This window comes from Rhamphochromis sp. 'chilingali' (assembly GCF_963969265.1).
Source record: "Rhamphochromis sp. 'chilingali' genome assembly, chromosome: 7".
NCBI lineage: Eukaryota > Metazoa > Chordata > Actinopteri > Cichliformes > Cichlidae > Rhamphochromis > Rhamphochromis sp. 'chilingali'.
Window position 1 is genome coordinate 41,843,359 of NC_137934.1, and position 20,273 is coordinate 41,863,631.

At 43.1% G+C, this 20,273-nt stretch overlaps 1 protein-coding gene, 1 long non-coding RNA gene and 1 pseudogene across 6 annotated transcripts; 1 reads left to right on the forward strand and 2 right to left on the reverse strand.

Annotated features, from left to right (window-relative positions):
* Positions 1–39: 39 nt before the first annotated feature.
* Positions 40–18,465, reverse strand: LOC308399682 (zinc finger protein 277-like; annotated as a pseudogene). Its single transcript, XR_013974818.1, has 12 exons — positions 18,382–18,465; positions 16,786–16,924; positions 16,424–16,512; positions 16,228–16,310; positions 15,898–15,989; positions 2,998–3,108; positions 2,798–2,919; positions 2,606–2,673; positions 2,040–2,136; positions 1,240–1,276; positions 980–1,154; positions 40–779 (listed from the first exon to the last, which is right to left on the reverse strand). The product of XR_013974818.1 is annotated as a zinc finger protein 277-like (transcript).
* Positions 2,998–10,284, forward strand: LOC308399681 (G2/M phase-specific E3 ubiquitin-protein ligase-like). Of its 4 annotated transcripts, XM_080887047.1 has the most exons (9): positions 2,998–3,994; positions 5,114–5,326; positions 5,553–5,630; positions 5,831–6,313; positions 6,495–6,805; positions 6,916–7,091; positions 7,447–7,620; positions 8,920–9,134; positions 9,759–10,284. In XM_080887047.1, exons 4-8 carry the CDS (start codon positions 5,991–5,993, stop codon positions 8,926–8,928), a joined length of 993 nt encoding a protein of 330 aa, XP_080743173.1. In that variant the 5' UTR covers positions 2,998–3,994; positions 5,114–5,326; positions 5,553–5,630; positions 5,831–5,990; the 3' UTR covers positions 8,929–9,134; positions 9,759–10,284. The 4 variants fall into 4 exon arrangements, with proteins under 4 accessions (XP_080743173.1, XP_080743174.1, XP_080743171.1 ...); XM_080887048.1 differs by lacking the exon at positions 7,447–7,620 and having other exon boundaries at positions 9,759–10,282; XM_080887045.1 differs by lacking the exons at positions 8,920–9,134; positions 9,759–10,284 and having other exon boundaries at positions 7,447–8,252.
* Positions 10,408–15,813, reverse strand: LOC308399683. The gene is made up of 3 exons (XR_013972238.1): positions 15,401–15,813; positions 11,254–11,667; positions 10,408–11,175 (listed from the first exon to the last, which is right to left on the reverse strand). It is a non-coding gene; the product is annotated as an uncharacterized lncRNA (long non-coding RNA).
* Positions 18,466–20,273: the final 1,808 nt, after the last annotated feature.

Sequence of the window (20,273 nt, forward strand, 5' to 3'; positions counted from 1 at the left end):
ATTAGGTTCCTGTGTCGTGTTGTTTGTGTTGGCAGTGAGTTGGAGGGCGGGGTGGGGTGGGCTGCTTTTAACCAGGTAAAGCACTTTGTGCTGCATTTGTGTATGAAAAGTGCTTTATAAATAAAGGTTGATTGATTGTGCGTAGTGCCGACGCGGGACAGTTTCCAATTGTGTAGTGCTGTTGTTCCTAGTGTGACTCTGCAATGACAATAAAGAGTCTCTCGTCTTCTCTTGACGATGAGCTGCTCGTCCACCACAGCACTGAATCCAGCTCAGTTACAAGTTACAAAAGAAAATCATTTTTACTCGAGTACTGAAATTCATACTCAAGAAAACGCATGTTTCAGCTTCATTGCACGAGGCAGAGCAATTACGTTTCAGCGGACATCATGGCGTCCGCGTGTCCTGCTGTGGAGAGGACTCTTCTTTTAAACCTTCTTATCTCTACTAAGTAGAGACGTACAGGAAATAGTTGAGAGGGAAAGGGCCGGACTCAAACCCGTGCGGCTGCGTTCCAGCCATGTGGGATGTGGTCACCATGAGCTGAGCTCAGCCGACGTCAGAGACGACTTTGAGTCAAACGTATGACACGTGTCCGTCTGTGGTCCTAGCTGCTGCCTCCTCGCTCCTTCAGCAGCTGCTTGAGGACTCTCAGGTTAGAGATGTCCTCCGCGATGACCGGGATCTCCTCGCCGCGATGCTCCTCGCCACCGTCGCCTTCCTCGCTGTCAGAGAGCGTGCACAGGAGAGCGTCGTTCTCGTACGTGGGGAAGTAATACCTGCGGAGCGAGACGAAGTTTAGTGCTCAGGCTCAAATTAGTCCCAACTTAAAAAAGGACGCCATTTTCATCAGCTGATAAAAATACTCCAAATGAAGTGTAAACATCTGTGGCGTTGACCACGTTCATCAGCAGCTGGACGCCAGCTTTAAAGCCCGCGCTCTCATTGGTCAATTCTGCAGGCGCTTCGTTAAACCTACTGCGGCTGGTCCCAGGCGGACATCTCTGGCAGTTTCATCACGTGACCTTCAGCCGCGATGTGACGCAGGGTGTCCGCCCGGCAGTCGAACATCCGCGTGCAGCCGTAGCAGCGGCTCTGATGGATCTGCCGCCGGATGAAGTTCACCAGTTTGACCTGCTGGTAGAACTTGAGGTCTGAGGGAGGACAGAACATTAGAAACACTCAGAAGGAAGAAATAGAAGGAAACTGCGCTCGAATGACCACGGAGATTTCACTCACCGAGCTCGGTCTTAAGGAGGTCGAAGCCGTGAGCCTCCTGCAAAACAATCACGAAACAGAAAGACGTCAGGGTGACGCAACGCCGCGACGCTGGTTACAGACTTCATAAATAACAAAACCAGAAAGCAGAGAGAAACTTTTCTGCCTCTCAGGTAAACTCGTCACTCGTGAGCAGAAACTTAGAGTCACGTTTGGGAAACTGGTTCTAACTTTAAACCATCAGAACGTTTAATCAACGACAAAATCTGACTGCAGTCGACGTCCAATCCTAGATTTGATTTATTGTTCACGAGTGTTAAGTCTAATTGTTGAATGTTGTCATTGTGTTTCTTAAATTTGTACGGTCTGAGTTCAACCTATAGGATCAAGACGTTCCTTTGTCTCTGACCTCTCCAGCCACTCTGTGCTGGGGGAGCTTTTATTGCAGATGCATCCTGACAGATCTGTTTCTTCTGTTGTAAGCTTCCTGCTTTTATGATCCTTTTGGTCAGCAGGAGGTCTCACACACACACACACACACACACACTTGTTAAAGTTTTGACAATCATGTATTTATTTGGAACCTTTTCAAAATAAAAGGCTCTTCAGCTTCGGTCCATCTGTGTGTGAGGGCACTTTTTGAGTAAAATCCATGTTTTGTGCTTACGATGGATTCATGCGTTTGCAGAGACCTCAGGAAGCAGATCGTTTCCTGTTAGTGTGCACTGTCTCCGTTCTCCCAGAATGCTTTGCAGAATCGTTTCAGGGATGAAAAGCAGAAAACGATATTTTCCTTCTCTGAAACTTCTACGTTCCCGTACCTTCATATGCGCGTAGATCTGCTCCAACGTCTCCGATTGGTGATCACAGAACAGACACACTGCAGAGACCGGATGAGCCTGCCAGTCCGACCAATCACTGCGGACGATACGGAGATGAAACGAGCTGAAGACTGAAAGCATTCACACAGGATCAGAGGAGGAGTAGGAAGTGGACTTGATTTAAACTTTTGTATCCAGGCTGACGCAATAAATGAGAATATTCTCAGGAGGGACAACCCAAGGTTCAGTATCTGGGATCGAGCCGGGGATCAAACCTCCAACCTTTCGCTGCACCTCCTGATCCACAGCTACCCCGAGCTCACAGCACCTGGTTCAGCACCTGGTTAGCGCTGGAGATCAAGCGTGCTCAGACTGGTGATGTCGTGTTGGTTTAAAATAAACGTTACACCCAGTAACTGCACCATCTGGTGGTAAAAAACTGGTATTACATGCAAGTGCAGCCCGGCCCGGTTTTTGCCTTTAACACGACACAGAGCAGTGTGTATGACATGCATCAGGACACTTTAGTTAATGCCGTCCTCACAGAGCTACATGAGGATACTTACTCATCCTCATCATCCGCCAGCTCACGGTCATCTTCGCTTTGCAGCTCCTCCCACGTTTTTCCCAGTTCCTGACAGGACAGGAGGGACGCTTTAAAATCGGAACAATACATTCAGGTCGTGCGTTTGCTTCTACAGAACTGCTTCGTTTATCCTGACGTGGAAGCGTGTGGCGAGTGTGTCGCTGGGCTTTACCAGGTAGTTGATGACGTAGAAGCGGTCGTACTCGTGGTTTTTGGCGCTGATGCGGCGGTGAGCTTTTTTCCTTCAGCGTGGTTTTATCTCGAAACGTTTTCTCGCAGTACAGACACTGCAGACTGAAGCGAGGGGAGCAAAATGAAAAGGCGCGCGAAACAAAACTTAACGCTGTGAATAAAAAGCAACGATTAGCGTACCTGTCCAGTTTGTCCTGCAGCGTGTCGAGGAACTCGCTGCAGTAGACGATGTTGTCCGGCAGTCCGATGCTGAAGGAATGCTCTCTGGCCATGTGGTTCAGCAGAGACCACCTGGAAACAGCACGTGGAGCCATTTTTAATAAACAAAAGAAAACATCAGCTGACATCATCACTGTTAGCACTGCACTGCAGTCCTTTGGGCTTCGTCCAGAAGTTCCCATTTGGACAAGACTTCAAGATCCATGCAGCGTGCCCATAGTGGCAGACAGAGGGAAGCAGCCTCCCTCGCCATGGGCCGCTGCATGTCCAAATGTGAGGAGACCCGGAGCGGACACGTATGAGGTGCCGTAAGGGACATTATTACTGAAACGCTCTCACACACACACTACTGAAATTTTACCTCTCTCACACACACACACACACACACACACACACACACACACACACACACACACACACACACACAACTGAAACGCTCTCTCACACGCACACTACTGAAACCCTCTCACGCACACTACTGAAACCCTCTCACACGCACACTACTGAAACCCTCTCACGCACACTACTGAAAATCCAAGGCATTTCAGTTGAACAGGAAGGCGTTTCAGTTGAACAGGAAGGCGTTTCAGTTGAACAGGAAGTTGTGTCCAGACCAGGAAAGTGAGGGAAAAAGTGGTACGCTTCAAACCACTACACAGTTGTCTACTCAGCAACCTGCTAGTAGCCTAAGTGAAGCAGCCGCATTACTCAACAGTATATTAGCCTCAGCAGAGACCATCAGAACTTTGTCAAATGCGACAGTCGTGGGGCAGCAACCTGTTGCAAGTACCAGTGTGGACGGACTGGATAGTCACTTAACATCCCTCTTTCCCTCACGTCAACGTAGCAGCTTGCCCATGCCAGCGACATCTACAGTCAGGAGAGAATGTGCACCTGCACCACGTTATCAAACTCGGCAATGCTTCGGCAGCTGGACATCAGGCACCAGAAGAAAAAGGTAGTTACAAAGTTTAATGAGTTTGTATTCACTTGCCTGAAATGGGGCCATATGTAATAGTCTGATATTTAAGAATATACTGCAGGGCTCGCAAAATCGCTAGCCCGACGTCCCAGGGCTAGCGATTTTTCCAAGGTAACAAAATCTCTCTCTGCCCTGCCCGTCGGGCTATCGTAGGAAGGAAAAATATATGTCAATGCTTTTGCATTCTTTCAGAAATGTAGCTGGGTAATTATGTCATTGGCATCGGTGAGCCACTGTCAATATGTGACATATTGAAGTCGCGTTTGAATTTGCGCTTGTTTTTTGCTTTCACTTTGCAATCGCGCGAACTGTGTATAGAGAGCGACAGCACTGATCTGTGAGTGATGATAATTTGTGCACCAATTCCTCTGACATCGTCTTATTAATCGTTAGCTTACTACGCAAACATGACAAGTGAAATCTCCCGCAGCAAGCTTAAACATGTGAGAGGTTGATCGCGCAGAGAATCGCTGAGCTTATGTGTGTGTGTGTAAAAGCAGCAGTATATATATTTTAGTTCTGCTGAGCCAAATAAGACAGGTCAGGGTGAAGAAGTGACAGCCAAAGAAAAGCTTACCACAAAACGGAAAAGTTAGGACAAATCAAACTATAAGGCAAAAAGAAAGTGCAGCTTTATGGTTTCATGGACAAAGAATTTCTGTGGCTGCAAAATGACGAGCTAAATAACCAGGGCTGCACATAAGTGGTCCGCAGGTGAGCATTCGCTGTCAAAACAAAAGACGCGCACAAGATAAGAAGTTGCAACGCGTGTTTGCGTACATAGGATTTTCTGGAGGAGGACAGACATTTGTTTAGAACTCTTAAAGATGTCGAAGACGCTCCTTTAAGCAATTACTTTGGTTTTCCTCCACCTCCAAAGAAATGTCAGGAATCCGAACCACAAAAGAAGCACGTATTCTCGGAAAAGTATAAAAAAAAAAAGTATATAAAATTAACCCTTATGTTTGCCTAACTACAACAATTTTGTCTATGAAAGCATTCTGTGTAGGGGATTGGATAGTGTTCTGCATCTCAGTATTATTAGTCATCACTTGCTGTTGTTTATGGTATCTAATAGTTATATTTATATTTCAGAGCTATGGCCCAGCAGCATGACCATTTCAACAAAGATGTTATACTACTTCCAACTCCATCCTGGGGAGTAGTGTGCAAACAAGGTTCAAAATTATGGTTACACAAACATGGGCACATCCTCAGTGCTTTTGAATTCCAGAAGACCTGGGACAACCAAACTGTCGTGAAACACCTCAAGGAAAGCTTTGGTGAACGCCTTCCAGAGGATGTCAGGTAAAATACTATTGTTTATTGTTACTGTGTGTATTCATGTAATGACTTGTACTTAAAGATAATATACCAAAGTAAAGAAGTTTAAAATATTATTCATCATTATAAAAACATATGAACTATACCAGTAGAATTTAAAAGTCATAAAAGCATACACACAAACAGAACAGAATATAATAAAATATTTAACTAATTAGCAATTGCTGTTCTCCCTATTTATTTTTTGTAGCCTCGAGTTTCTAATGGCTTGTGGCAATAAGCTGGTGTCACCAAAGCCCTCTATGTAAGGCCATCAAGGACACTTTTAGTAAGTTCCTAAAAGAATGAAAAGTAATCATGATTTGGGAAAAAACCATGTCAACAATTGGGCTTCTACCAAAATAGAATATATTTATTTAAAACAAGTGTTTGGGAGCAATCAATATGGATATTTCTTATTTTAATATTTTTAAGATAAGCTATAATTACTTGCTTTTGATATATGTTTTTGGTCTTTCTCTGTTGAAGAGTGAATCAGATGAAGACAAAGATCCTTCCCACATCAGCTCCAAATCAGCATTAAGCAGTTGTGCAACTGATAAGGACAGTGACAATGATTGTTTTGAAGTTGATAGTTCAAAAATCCAACAAGACATGAGCAGCCAAGTCACTACAAGGTTAAGAAGTCATGTTAAAGGTGATAAACCTGGCACTAGCAGTGATGAAGAAGACCAACTGTATTGGAAGGAGTGTTGGTAAAAGGCAACGAGCAAAGCAAGGAAGTGATGGGAACAGCATTTGTGATGAAGGCTACATGGCAAGAAGTGATGACAAACCTAGCACAAGCAGTCAAAGCAGAGATTTCAATGCAAGAAGTGAAGACATGCCTGCCATGAGCGTTAATGATGAAGATTATTCTTCATATTTAACTCTCGTGGCATCGCTTTCTGGCGATTCTTCAGATGATGAGGATTTAAATCAAGCTATAATTGCGAGCTTGGAGAATCAGATGTGAGTAACAAACATACAGAATTTGAGTTTGAGACATAATTTGGGCTTTCCAGAATTGTCAAATCAATATAAACCTTTAAAGCTTTAACTCTCTATGATCAGTGTGACACATATTCTCAAATTCTGTAACATGACTACATGGCTGATATATTTTATTTTTTGTTTTATTTTCTTTTTTTAGTGCACAAAAAGTCCCTGTTCAAGAGATACTGCTGGAACTATCAAGCAAAATTAGCACAAAACAGCAGTGCAAATTTAATATAAATCGCTCTGCTGTGTGGGAGGGAGCCTTGCGTGGTTTTCAAAGGCTATCTTATGATCCCAACTTGATGATCTGTGTGAAATTCTCAGATGATATGGGGAAAAATGAGGAAGGGGTTGATTTAGGTGGGCCAAGGAGGGAATTCTTGAGACTATTGATGGACACCATTGCCAGGTCAGCCATGTTTGAGGGGAAAGAAAACTGCAAGAACTTGGCTCTTGACAGTACTGGTAATTACCTATTTTTCTAAGATTAATACGGGAACTGTTTAACTGATATTTATTTTTACAGGCAACATTACTGACAATTTTGCTTTTCCTTTTATTCTGTTGCTTTGCAGCTCTCAGAGGGGACTGGTACTACATCTCTGGCAGAGCCATTGCAGTGAGCTTGGTACATGGTGGTCCACCACCTAACTTTCTGTCACCAACAGTATTTTCCCTTCTGGTTGGAAATTCAGCAAATCCAGCCCTGGAAGACATAGCTGACCTGGAACTCTTTGAAAAAGTCAAAAAGGTCTCTATATGTTTATTTTATAAATCTTATAGTGAATTGGAAATAGTTTGTGTTCCAGTTTTCTTTTGCAGGGAGTGTTTATCCGGATCAGTCTGGCCATTGCTGAATGCCAAGTTTTTATATGTTGCTGCTGTATTAAACTAAGACTCAGCAGATAAGGGTAGACGAAAGAGTATATTTTCTCATTTTTTTTAAGCACATTGTAAACATATTAAAAAAATATGTGTAGTCATTTGACTTCCAATGTACGCTTGGGCATATTGTGATTGTGTAGACCACTGTTGGCTGGGTTCCTTCTAATAGGTTATAAGACTACTTCCATAACAAGCCCTTCCTCTGCTCTTTGTGATGCTAGATATCTCAAAGTACAACCCTTGAGGACCTTGAAAAGTCAAAAGAACCTCTGCTTGATTACTTGGCCAATGCAGGATGCCTGAGGCCTATGCGTTCACTAAGAGACAGGGATCTGCTGGTACATGACATTGTCATGTTTCAGGTCATCCACAGGGTTCAAGGTCCATTTCAAAAGGTATTTGGGCATTCTGTGTTTTTCAGATTAATTAAAATGGTGATAAAAATCTTACCTATTAATCAAAATGGCCAGTTAATAACCTAGTATAATTGATTGTGCCAAATTGATAATATACAATTAACTTAGAAGCATGAAATTGATTGATTGATTGATTGATTGAATCTTTATTTTGAACATGTTGAAAAAGTATAAAAAAAAAATAGAATTAAAAGAGACAAATGAACAAAGCAAACAAAAGGAAAACGAGCAACCACAACTCCAAATAACGTCCATGTTCAAAAAGGAGCAGGAAGAAGCATAAGCTTATTTAATCCCACCCCTTTTCCACTATCTAGTATCAATAGACTACAGAAATACCTCCTTGTAATTATATTATATGTTATGTGTAATTTTTTTTTTTTTTTAATATATACACATATATGTTTCTATCTATCCATACCTACGTATATACACACATATACACATTTTCAATAACCCCATTAACACCTGAAGGATACACAACCTACAATTATATATATATATATATACATACATACATACATATACATATACATATATATATACACACACACACACACACACACACACACACACACACACACACACACACACACACACACATACATACATATACCCATACCAACAAACCCTGTAAAAACCATATCCTTAAACCGCTTTTTAAACTGCGCCATGCTTGGACATTGCTTCATATCTTTACTTAGTCTGTTCCACAGCTTCACTCCACACACAGAGATGCAAAAACTTTTTAATGTTGTACGGATACGAGGATGTTTTAAATTTAATTCCCCCCTCAAATTGTATCCCCGTTCCCTTTTAGAAAACATTTTTAGAATATTGTCAGGAAGCAGGTTATTTATTGCTTTATATATAATTTGTGCTGTGAGAAAATGAACCAGATCTGTGAATTTTAGAATTTTTGATTTTAAGAATAGTGGATTTGTATGATCTCTGTAACCAGTTTTATGGATTATCCTTATGGCCCTTTTTTGTAATATAAAGATTGATGATAGCGAACATTTTTAAGTATTGCCCCAAACCTCTGCACAGTAATTCAAATACGGTGCAATCAGGGAACAATAGAGAATGTGGAGTGATTTGTGGTCCAGAATGTGTTTTACTTTACTCAAGATTGAGACACTTCTTGAAATTTTGTTATGTATATGATTTATATGAGACTTCCAGTTTAATTTATCATCTATAATCACACCAAGAAACTTATGTTCAAGTTTCTTTTGCAGAATTATTGAATAAAATTTCTTTGTGCTGTTTATCCAGATTTTGTGAAGGTCTGAAAACTCTTGGGGTTCTCGAGAAAATGAGGAGGCATCCAGACAGTTTTCGCCCTCTGTTCTGCTATGAGCCACAAATGCTGACTGCTGACCAGGTGGATGATCTTTTCAACATTCATCTATCTCCAGAAGGAAGCAACAGAAGAGCTGCTGAGGAGATGGTTGTTACCTTCTGGAGAGACTATCTCCAAGATGCAGAAGGTAATTGTCACTTTAGTGCACAATAAATAGATGTAACGATTTATAGGTTAGCATTTCTGAAATCTTTATTTTAAATAACATACTCTGTAGCTGGCTGTAGCTCAGGCGGCAGAGCAGGTCAGCCACTAATCAGAAGGTCGGTGGTTTGATCCCAGGCTGCATCCTGGCTGCATGCCAAATGTCCTTGGGCAAGATACTAACCCCGTGTTTGCCTGCTGGTGGTGGTCAGAGGGCCCGGTGGCGCCTGTGTCCGGCAGCCTCACCTCTGTCAGTGCGCCCCAGGGCAGCTGTGGCTACAATGTAGCTTGCTATCGCCAGTGTGTGAGAATGGGTGAATGACTGAATGTAGTGTAAAGCGCTTTGGGGTCCTATGGACTAGAAAAGCGCTATACAAATGCAGGCCATTTACCATTTACTCATATAACAATAACACCACATTACCCTCTTGGTTGTAGTAACATTTTTACATAGTTCTTTGAGACTATTGAAAGATGAAAAGCATGCTCTATAGTCATTGCAATAACAGTCATTAAGATTCTTGCTTTAGATTAGTACTCACTGACAATTTATGTTGGCCAAATGAAATAACCTTTTAACACTTTTTTCCTTCTCTGTTTTATGCAGAAGAAGAAGGACCTTCCAAATTACAGAAGATATTGGCCTTTGCAACTGGAGCAACTGCGGTGCCACCTATTGGCTTTTCCCCAGCACCCTCGATTGAGTTCATTCATAGAGGAGACGATGACTTCTCTTCTACACCAATTTTCCCTCTTGCCAACACGTGTGTTAACTGCATTAGGCTGCCACTGCATGTTTCATACCAGCTGTTCAAGGAGAAAGTTTGATTTTGCATTAGGTAACACTTACGGCTTTGGCAGGGTATGAACACATTATGCTGGAGGAGTTTGCGTGCAAGCACACACGTGCTTGCACGTGCACACACATACACACAGTGGCATAAAATGTCTTTTTCCACACTACGTTTACCTGGCACAATCGATGTTAGAGATTAAAATTGTGATGTGAAATAAAGGATTAAACAACTCAACAGTATATACATTAGACAACATCTAAATTGATGTACTATGAATCCCCCAAATATTTAACATACTTATATCAATTTCAGTTTTTTTGGTTATCGTTATTTTTTATTATTATTATTATTATTATTATTATTATTATTATTATTATTATTATTATTATTATTATTATTATTATCTTATGCTGATCATACAGATTAACTTCAGTAATGTTTTGAATGAAGGACCTTTAATTTTAATGTATTGTGTTAATACTTTTTTTTTTTTTTTTTTGTGTCCCGTTTGGATCTTTAGCCATCAGAATTGTTGTCTTAAGGCCAAGAAAGATGCCAAGCGGATTTATTTTACCAAGTGGATCATCATGGCCTTGCCATATTGGTCCATTTGATTGACCTTTATTATAATTATGAATTTATTTTATTTTCAGTTGCTACAAACGGGACAGACATGACTGGGGGATAGGACAGGGAGAAAGAATGAAAGAAAGAGAGGGAGAGAAAGAAAACCAAAGGGGAGAAGAGACGGTGAGAAGGGGGGGAAGAAAGAAGAAAAAAAAAAAAAAAAAAAAACACACCTGGGTCACCTGTATGGAGAAAAAAAACAGAAGAGAAAGCAAACAACAAAGAGCAACATAATAAAAAAAAAGGCACCATCACAATAAACTAGCTAGCAGTAAATATCAGTAGATACTAAATAATAAACGATATTGTGCAGCACGCAAGATAGACAGCGCACAATGTGCTTTGAGGCAGCAGCCAAGAAAGCTTTAGTCCGCGTCTGTGAATACCCGTGTGTACACCTGTGTGGATCAGCATGCTTGCATTCCAAAGGTTTCTCCATGTAATAATCTGCTAGAGGGTGTGGGGGAGCCACAGCCCCGTCCTCCAGGGTATGAAGCAGGTATGGAGGAGATCAAAACTCCAGACATCCAGAGGCCCCCAGAACACAAGAGACCAAGGAAGACCAACAGAGGGGCAGCCGCGCCACTGTCCCAGTAAGAGCTGAGGAGAGTCCCAGATGATTGTGTTAATACTTTTAAACACAAGGCCTGATCATTTGTTTCAAACCAGTGAACTTACCATAAGTGGTTGGGGGCCTGAACACTATAGATCCTTCGCCTTATCGCATGACGACGTCTAAATGCACGTCCAATAGGATCCACTTCCTGTAGACTTTGTCTGACCCTCCAACGTTGAACTCTTAAGCCACGAGATCTCAGACTTCCAAGAATGTATACTTCCCCTGCATTTGGAGTGTTCTGTAGGATATCCGTCACAAGGCCATTCAGTTCTTGATTTGAAATATCCACATAGCTTAATGGCTCAACTCCCAAAGTTTGTCTGTGTCTGTACAGGGTTCTTCGACTTATTCCAAAGCATGATGCAATTCTCTGCCATGTCATACCAATGGAAACAAAGTGAGAAATCTGTTCAGCAGATATAGTGTATCGTGGCCGACCTGGATGACCACTCAAGGTGGTTGGGGGTAACAATCTGTGGGTCACATAAGCAGATCTCTGTCTAGCATCATATTCATGTACAGTGGGGCAAAAAAGTATTTAGTCAGCCACCGATTGTGCAAGTTCCCCCACCTAAAATAATGACAGAGGTCAGTAATTTGCACCAGAGGTACACTTCAACTGTGAGAGACAGAATGTGAAAAAAAAAAATCCATGAATCCACATGGTAGGATTTGTAAAGAATTTATTCGTAAATCAGGGTGGAAAATAAGTATTTGGTCAATAACAAAAATACAACTCAATACTTTGTAACATAACCTTTGTTGGCAATAACAGAGGTCAAACGTTTACTATAGGTCTTTACCAGGTTTGCACACACAGTAGCTGGTATTTTGGCCCATTCCTCCATGCAGATCTTCTCGAGAGCAGTGATGTTTTGGGGCTGTCGCCGAGCAACACGGACTTTCAACTCCCGCCACAGATTTTCTATGGGGTTGAGGTCTGGAGACTGGCTAGGCCACTCCAGGACTTTCAAATGCTTCTTACGGAGCCACTCCTTTGTTGCCCGGGCGGTGTGTTTTGGATCATTGTCATGTTGGAAGACCCAGCCTCGTTTCATCTTCAAAGTTCTCACTGATGGAAGGAGGTAGGGCTGGGCCATATTATACCGTTCACGATAATACCGGTATAATGTTAGGCAACGATAGGAAAATGAAATATCGCGATAGAATGGGAGTAAAACGCGCATGCGCAGTGCCTTTGTTTTCATACGCACATGGCCGGTCGTTGAGTGAAACAGATGAACCAGAATTGGTTTGTAAAAATGGTGCAACTTCAGTGATGTGGAACTGGTTTGGTGTTTGTCCGTCAGATACACAACAAAGCACATTTTTTTGCAGAACATGCAAGCGGCCGTCGTTATTGTCGTATTTGTCGGACTAAGATGCTCTTAAATCTGGGAGTAATCTGGGTCCTAAGCTCCGTATGCTTCAGGTCAAACAACACTGCAGCATCACTGAGAGTTAAAAACTGTCTAAATTCTTTCATCTTTAATAAAACGATCAGCATTGCTGCTTTACCAGGTGTAACTATAAAGTTTAACTTCCAGGCATCCATGAAAACAAAAGTTATTACATTTAACGGAGTTAGAAGTTAGCAGGAAGCTAGCGGAAGTTAGCTCGCTAGTTTCGCTAGTTACCTAAGCATGATATAGCATGTTCTGACTGAGAGATTTCTGAAAAAAAAAATCAAACGTACAGCTCTGCTGTCACTTCCAGCATAAATGAAGACAGGAAACTAAACAGCAGTGACGTTTGTAGGGTTACTGAAGTTGGGCTAGCTGGTATATAATGATGTGCTACGTGATCGCTAGCGACACAGCTATGTTAGCATAACATAAGCAGTGAAGCTGGAGGACGAACACTAACACTTTTCCACTTATAAAAGTTAACGTGAAGGTTCTTCATGGTTAGAGACAAATGCAATCGCATGGCAGGATGCTGTAAACGGACCAAACTTCAGTCAGGAGAACAACTGAGATAATCCATCCACAATACGAGGTTAGTCATTAATATACTGCAACAACATGGGAATAGAGCAGCTGCCAGAGAATTCAACATTAATGAATCAATGGTACAGAAGTGGAGGAAGCAAGAAGAATGAGTTTAATAAAGTTTGATTTATCTGACTGCTTTGTTTCGCTTAATGTGCCTTATAATCCTGTGCACCTTATGGTCCGAAAAATGTGTACTGCACACTGCAGTTTAATGTTGCAAAGCACCTCTTTTTAACTTCAGTGGATATTATACATGGTTATGCTCAGGATATGTCAGCCCATTTCTACTGGAAATGCCTTTTGGTTAAACTTTCAGCAAGGAATTTGCATTTGCACTGTTACATTTTTATAAAGCTTTAATGTACATAAAAACCAGCTTCTTGTTTAAGTGAAAATAAATGGAAGGTTGTCTTTTTGCACTAGTAATGTTGTGGAGTTGTATTTTGTCTCGCATCAATTATATCGTCGGTTATATCGTTATCGCAAATTTTCAAATATATATCGTGATAAATATTTTTGGCCATATCGCCCTGCTCTAGAAGGAGGTTTTGGCTCAAAATCTCACGATACATGGCCCCATTCATTCTGTCCTTAACACGGATCAGTCGTCCTGTCCCCTTGGCAGAAAAACAGCCCCATAGCATGATGTTTCCACCCCCATGCTTCACAGTAGGTATGGTGTTCTTGGGATGCAACTCAGTATTCTTCTTCCTCCAAACACGACGAGTTGAGTTTATACCAAAAAGTTCTACTTTGGTTTCATCTGACCACATGACATTCTCCCAATCCTCTGCTGTATCATCCATGTGCTCTCTGGCAAACTTCAGACGGGCCTGGACATGCACTGGCTTCAGCAGCGGAACACGTCTGGCACTGCGGGATTTGATTCCCTGCCGTTGTAGTGTGTTACTGATGGTGACCTTTGTTACTTTGGTCCCAGCTCTCTGCAGGTCATTCACCAGGTCCCCCCGTGTGGTTCTGGGATCTTTGCTCACCGTTCTCATGATCATTTTGACCCCACGGGATGAGATCTTGCGTGGAGCCCCAGATCGAGGGAGATTATCAGTGGTCTTGTATGTCTTCCATTTTCTGATGATTGCTCCCACAGTTGATTTTTTCACACCAAGCTGCTTGCCTATTGTAGATTCACTCTTCCCAGTCTGGTGCAGGTCTACAATACTTTTCCTGGTGTCCTTCGAAAGCTCTTTGGTCTTGGCCATGGCGGAGTTTGGAGTCTGACTGTTTGAGGCTGTGGACAGGTGTCTTTTATACAGATGATGAGTTCAAACAGGTGCCATTCATACAGGTAACGAGTGGGGGACAGAAAAGCTTCTTACAGAAGACGTTACAGGTCTGTGAGAGCCAGAGATTTTCCTTGTTTGAGGTGACCAAATACTTATTTTCCACCCTAATTTACGAATAAATTCTTTACAAATCCTACCATGTGGATTCATGGATTTTTTTTTCACATTCTGTCTCTCACAGTTGAAGTGTACCTCTGGTGCAAATTACTGACCTCTGTCATCATTTTAAGTGGGGGAACTTGCACAATCGGTGGCTGACTAAATACTTTTTTGCCCCACTGTAGCAAGCTGCAAAAGCATCTATACAAGGATCCTAGTAGGTTGGTGGCAACCCTATTATTGGGATCATATCGAGATACAGCAGCAAGAAATTCTGATGGAGTTCGTGTATGATCATCTAGCTCTCTATAAAGCCGCTCTTGTCTGATATTGTCCGAATTTTCATTTTGGAGCGCCCCAATACATTGCAGAGCACAAGTAAAAAATCTTTCAACATCTTCTTCATTGGTTCTCACCTCAAACAACAAAGAATGTATGTAAAAAATTACAAGGATCCGATGTAATTTCATTGTAGATGAGGTACTGTCAGACACAGTCTTTCCAGATTATACGGGCAGCTAGCATAGCCAGGATGCCCCGACTTGTTGCAATAGGCTGCTACCCTACAACAATGTTTGGATAGTCACTGATGAAGGCAAAAGATTTTTCAATTATACCTCTAACAGACTGTTGTAGATGTCACCGCGGTGTTAGCTGTGCATTAATGTGTTATTTGTTTTTCCTCACCTTCCTGTGCAGCTAAAGTACCTTCCTGTTCAATTGAAATCTTCTTGGTTTTCAGTAGTGTGTGTGAGAGCGTTTCAGTAGTGTGTGTGAGAGCATTTCAGTAATAATGTCCCTTACGGCACCTCATAGACACGGGTTATGTCTCTCGGCGTCCTCCCACAAGGAGCTGGAGGTGGTGGCTGTGCAGAGGGAGGCCGAGCATCTGCGAACCAACACAGTGACTGAAAATGGATGGATGGAAGCTTAACTGGAGGTAAAGACACAGATCCACACAAGAACTGTGGTAAACACCAGTGAGAAGCCAGTCACACCTTCATGCCATTCATGAACCAGCACACACCTGCACAGGTCTGAGACCTGACCCTTAGCAGGAGAGGAAGAAGGATGAGGAGCTGCACTGGTCTCAGATCAGCTTCTTGGTTCAGGCTCAGACATGTCACTGAATGATGTTTATGGAATTATGCATCAAAGCAGCTTTTTGGGGGTTGGATCATAAGAGATGACTACAGGAAGCAAAGAAGCTTTTAGTCACATGATTTCAGGAAGCTCTGCCTTCTGTCTGCTTTAATCTAACACACGTGAGGTTTCCAGGACTGATGGGAATCCTGCGGCACTTTACCTGTTTCCCGTGAACTCTTCGCTGCAGAACATGCAGAGACGATGGAAGCTGCTGTCGTCTCGCTCCTTCGGCTGCTGCTCCAGGACCTCCTCCTGTGGGAGCACAGAAGAAGAGCTCAGAGGAATTCTTCAGAAAACTACCTCAGAGTGCTCAGATATTTAAAGTGCAGAGGTTACAACGACACAAAGCGTGTCAAATCATCACTCAAATCTGCAATTTTTCTGATTTTGCCTGATTTTCAGACTTTGCCTCAAAATAAAGTTTAAAAGAAACGAAACTTTCAGCAGCACAAGATTCACTCAGGATGCTCCGAGTCTCACGTCTCCTCACCAGTCGTTTCTGCTGCAGCTTCTCTCGGAGGACTCTGTCTTCTGGAAGGACGTCACACAGCAGGAAGTAGTCCTCCTGCTCCTCTGTCAGGTCAGCGAGGAAGAAGAGTTTTTAATGAGTCATTAATCAGAGCTGGAGGAAGTGTACGTGGTTCACTTTGAAAGGTCAGGTCCTCTGTGGGTTTGAGTGAACTCACCGACTGGGCCCGTGGAGTTGGTTTTGATGACGCTGCAGAAATCTGTGAGCGGCTGCTCGAGGAATCTGCCCTTCCAGTACAGCAAGTACCTGATGGAGGAAACTCCTCAGTAAAACCGACTCACAGCCAGGTTTACCGGCGCACAGAAACACTTCGTCACGGTTCATAAAGGCAGCACACTAACAGGCGTGGACATGCTGGACTTGTTGTATATATGTATACTTGTAAGGTAAGGGTTTCCCCCCATCACCCCAAATAATTACAGGAAGTCTTTGGTGAAATGATCGAGTTCCAAATGCTAAAAACATCCAAACGTGTTCCCGAGAGTTAAACGAGTGAGCCGGAGCATGTGTGGCTCGTACTTTGGGACGTCTGCCATGAGTTTGACGTCGGCGATGACAAGCTTGTGCTCCATCAGCAGGTGTCTGAGGAGGACGTCTTTCTGCGGCGGTGGGACGGACTCAGAGCAGAACAGGCAGACCAGCGGCTCGGAGTCCTTACCTGAGAAAGCAGAAGAGAGACTACACCTTATATACAACACACACACTCTACTCCAGACCAGGTGAGTCAAAACCAAGCGGAAGCGAGAATGTACAGCCTGGCATGAAGAAGCATTTCCCTCTGATCTACAAAAATCTGTCTGTATACAATTATTTTCATCACCCGTGGGGACAAAACTATGATCTAAAAGTTTAAAAAAATTGATTAATTGATTAAATAACTCATTAATCGAGCTCAGACTTTACACGCTGTTAAATCCTGAATAAACTTCGCAGTTGTCAGACTGAGGATACTGACTGAATATAGAGATTGCTGTATAATCAGAGTTAGCAGCCCAGTTTGCAGATGACACCACCGTTATTGGACTCATCTCGGACGGGGACGAGTCTGCCTACAGGAGGGAGGTTGAACGTCTGGTGTCCTGGTGCAGCCACAACAACCTGGTGCTGAATGCCCAGAAGACAGTGGAGATTATTGTGGACTTCAGGAAGCACACAGCCCCACTCCCCCCCATCATCCTGACTGACACCCCCATCACCTCTGTGGACTCATTCCGCTTCCTGGGTACCACCATCACCCAGGACCTGAAGTGGGAGCCCACCATCACCTCCGTCATCAAGAAAGCCCAGCAGAGGATGTACTTCCTGAGGCAGCTGAAGAAATTCAACCTGCCAACACGGACGATGATGCAGTTCTACACCGCAATCATCGAGTCCATCCTCACCTCCTCCATCACCGTGTGGTACGCTGGAGCCACTATCAGGGACAAACAGAGACTGCAGCGTGTTGTGCGCTCTGCTGAGAAGGTGATTGGCTGCAGACTCCCATCTTTGCAGGACCTGTACACCTCCAGGACACTGGGGCGTGCAGCTCGGATCACAGCTGACCCTTCTCACCCTGGACACAGTCTGTTTGACCTGCTCCCCTCAGGCAGGAGGCTCCGGTCCATTCGCACCAGAACCTCTCGCCATAAGAACAGTTTCTTCCCCTCTGCTGTTGGACACATGAACAATAAACGTACGACTGTCCCCGCCACTAACACATGACCCTACGCTGTGTTCACTGCATCATTCCATGTTTGGCACTGATCACCACCTGCACTCATGTATATATCTTTCTACGTAGCACTTTTAATTCTTATCCCTACTTTTATTTTTTCATGTCTATTTAAGTGCTATTTATAACAGTATGTTTGCACTGAAGCACCGCAGCAATTTCCTAATGTTGTAAACCTGCTCAACATTTGGCAATAAACCCCATTCTGATTCTGAGCTATTCCCTAGCCTGCTAGCTTAGCCGGGCGGGTTCCCGCCTGCTTTTCTGATTTTTTTTTAGCCTTTTTTCTGCTGATTGTGAATTCCCACAGACTCGGAGAGTCACCGACACCCAAAGCTTTGCACGCAGACCACCAGATATCAGCAATAAAGCCGCGGACACGTTTAAAAAGTCACACTTACCGTCTTTACTCGGCTCGCTGGCGGCCATGTCTGGTGTCACGTGGTGCAAATAACACAAATCGAACCAATCGGAGGCCGTAAAATGCCAACGAAGCGCCTTCGCGGACCCCTGGTAAAACACGAATTAGAAAAGGTGCATTGAAGTGGTTCAAGGAAATATGAAAACTTAAGTTTCGAAAGCTGGAGGTTAATTAATGTAAATGAAGTTGACTAACATGTAACATTGGACGTTGTTGCATATATATAGCAAAGAATATAAATCACATGAACACGCAGATCCTCAAGATATACCTGAGAGTGTTCTCTGAACATGAAGGTTCAGACCAGGTATAGTCCTCTAGTGTAGCTGGTGTGAAAGAACCGCATTGTTTTAAATGCTTCCGCCCGGGGTTTACTACACGCACGTGCCCAAGTTGCGCCTGGGTTGCCCCAAAAGAACGAGGTGCTACCAAACCCAGGGCAACCTCTCACTGGCCTCTGACACTGCCTCCTCGACCCACTTCACTACCCCTTCCCTGCAGACATACATTAATCAAAATCACATTGGACAAATGAGTGAACCAAACAAAATCAAACTGAGGTGTTTTTATTTCTATTCTTGGCAATGATTATTCCCCAGCTGACAACCAAGAGGCCATCACAAATTGTTAAAATGACAATAAAGGTTTTGATCAGCAGGGGGGGTTGTGGGCACATATAGCTGTGAGAAATAAACTTCTTTTTTAACCAAATGGACAAAATGCTTCAAAACTCCATTTGGCCATCACTAGCTTTGGGGAGGTATTTTTGAGAGACAGAATGTCAGCGGGCAGGCTGGAATCTGAAAAAGAGAGGGTGGGCAGGCAGGTGAGTATCAGAAGAGAGTGGTTTACTGGAAAGTAGCAGAAGGCTGTAGTTATGGAGGATATACAGCCCAGTTTTACCCGCGAGGCAGTAGTTAGACTACGAGGAAAACACAGGACTTACTACTTAGCAGGAACAAGATACAGTTAAACAACAATTTACCACATAGTAACAGGACAAGCTGGCAGAGACCCACAGTGAGAGTTGATCCTAAATACAGAGCCTTTAGATGAGCAAATGACTTACAGGTGTGCAAAGCAAGCCCGGGCTCAGCAGCTCTACACTCGACGAGATCTGACCCACAAATCTGCCTGTGGAAGAAATACAGCGAAGACAGCCAAGCAGACTGCAGTAAGCTGCAGGAGGGTGTCAGCATACATTAAAGAATCAAAGACGTACAGCAGGAAACAATATTGTTTAACCTGGTCCAATTTGTCTTGTTAAACAGTCGAAGATACACACCGTCTCTGCTTGCCTTTCTGTAAAAGTCACTGCACGTCACTGGATTACAATGAAAACTATTCTTAGCACATCAGGAAACAGTGATCCATAGATGATGTTAGATTACTGGGAAAAATAGAGAGAAAAACCAGGTTGGCAAACTGTCCTCGGTGGACTAACAGAGTGTTTATTATTTGATTGTTTTGAACATTTCAGTTCCTGTGTGTTGCCACAAGGGGGCAGTTCTGGTGTTAGAGAGAAAACCATCAGCATCCAGAACAGACATGATGGCACAGAGTGTAGCTATGAGTTCACCGCAGTGCTGCGTTATGCAAAGTTAGAATAACAAACGGCTCAGTCGTGTTGATCAGAACTTTCCAAAGTAAGTTGAAGAACTATTAAAGCAAATAAGAGCAGAAAGGTGTAACATTCTTTCCCTCAGGTCCCCCAAATCAATCATCAGCTGAAGTAGCATTATTGAGTACAGACAGAAAAATCACACTTTCACTCCATCCACCCGGACAAGCAGAACTGGGCAGAGAGCCGCTTTAACATTACTTGACTCTGCTCTCTGCCCATTTGTGAACTCGTGTTATTTACCAACTTTA

Bases quoted from the DNA above. Each gene is read 5' to 3' on its own strand.
- LOC308399681 (XM_080887045.1), top strand. From the start codon at position 5,991: ATGTTAAAGGTGATAAACCTGGCACTAGCAGTGATGAAGAAGACCAAC. The intron at 6,806-6,915 runs GTAATTACCTAT...GTTGCTTTGCAG, and splicing joins CTTGGCTCTTGACAGTACTG to CTCTCAGAGGGGACTGGTAC. The intron at 7,092-7,446 runs GTCTCTATATGT...TTGTGATGCTAG, and splicing joins TCTTTGAAAAAGTCAAAAAG to ATATCTCAAAGTACAACCCT.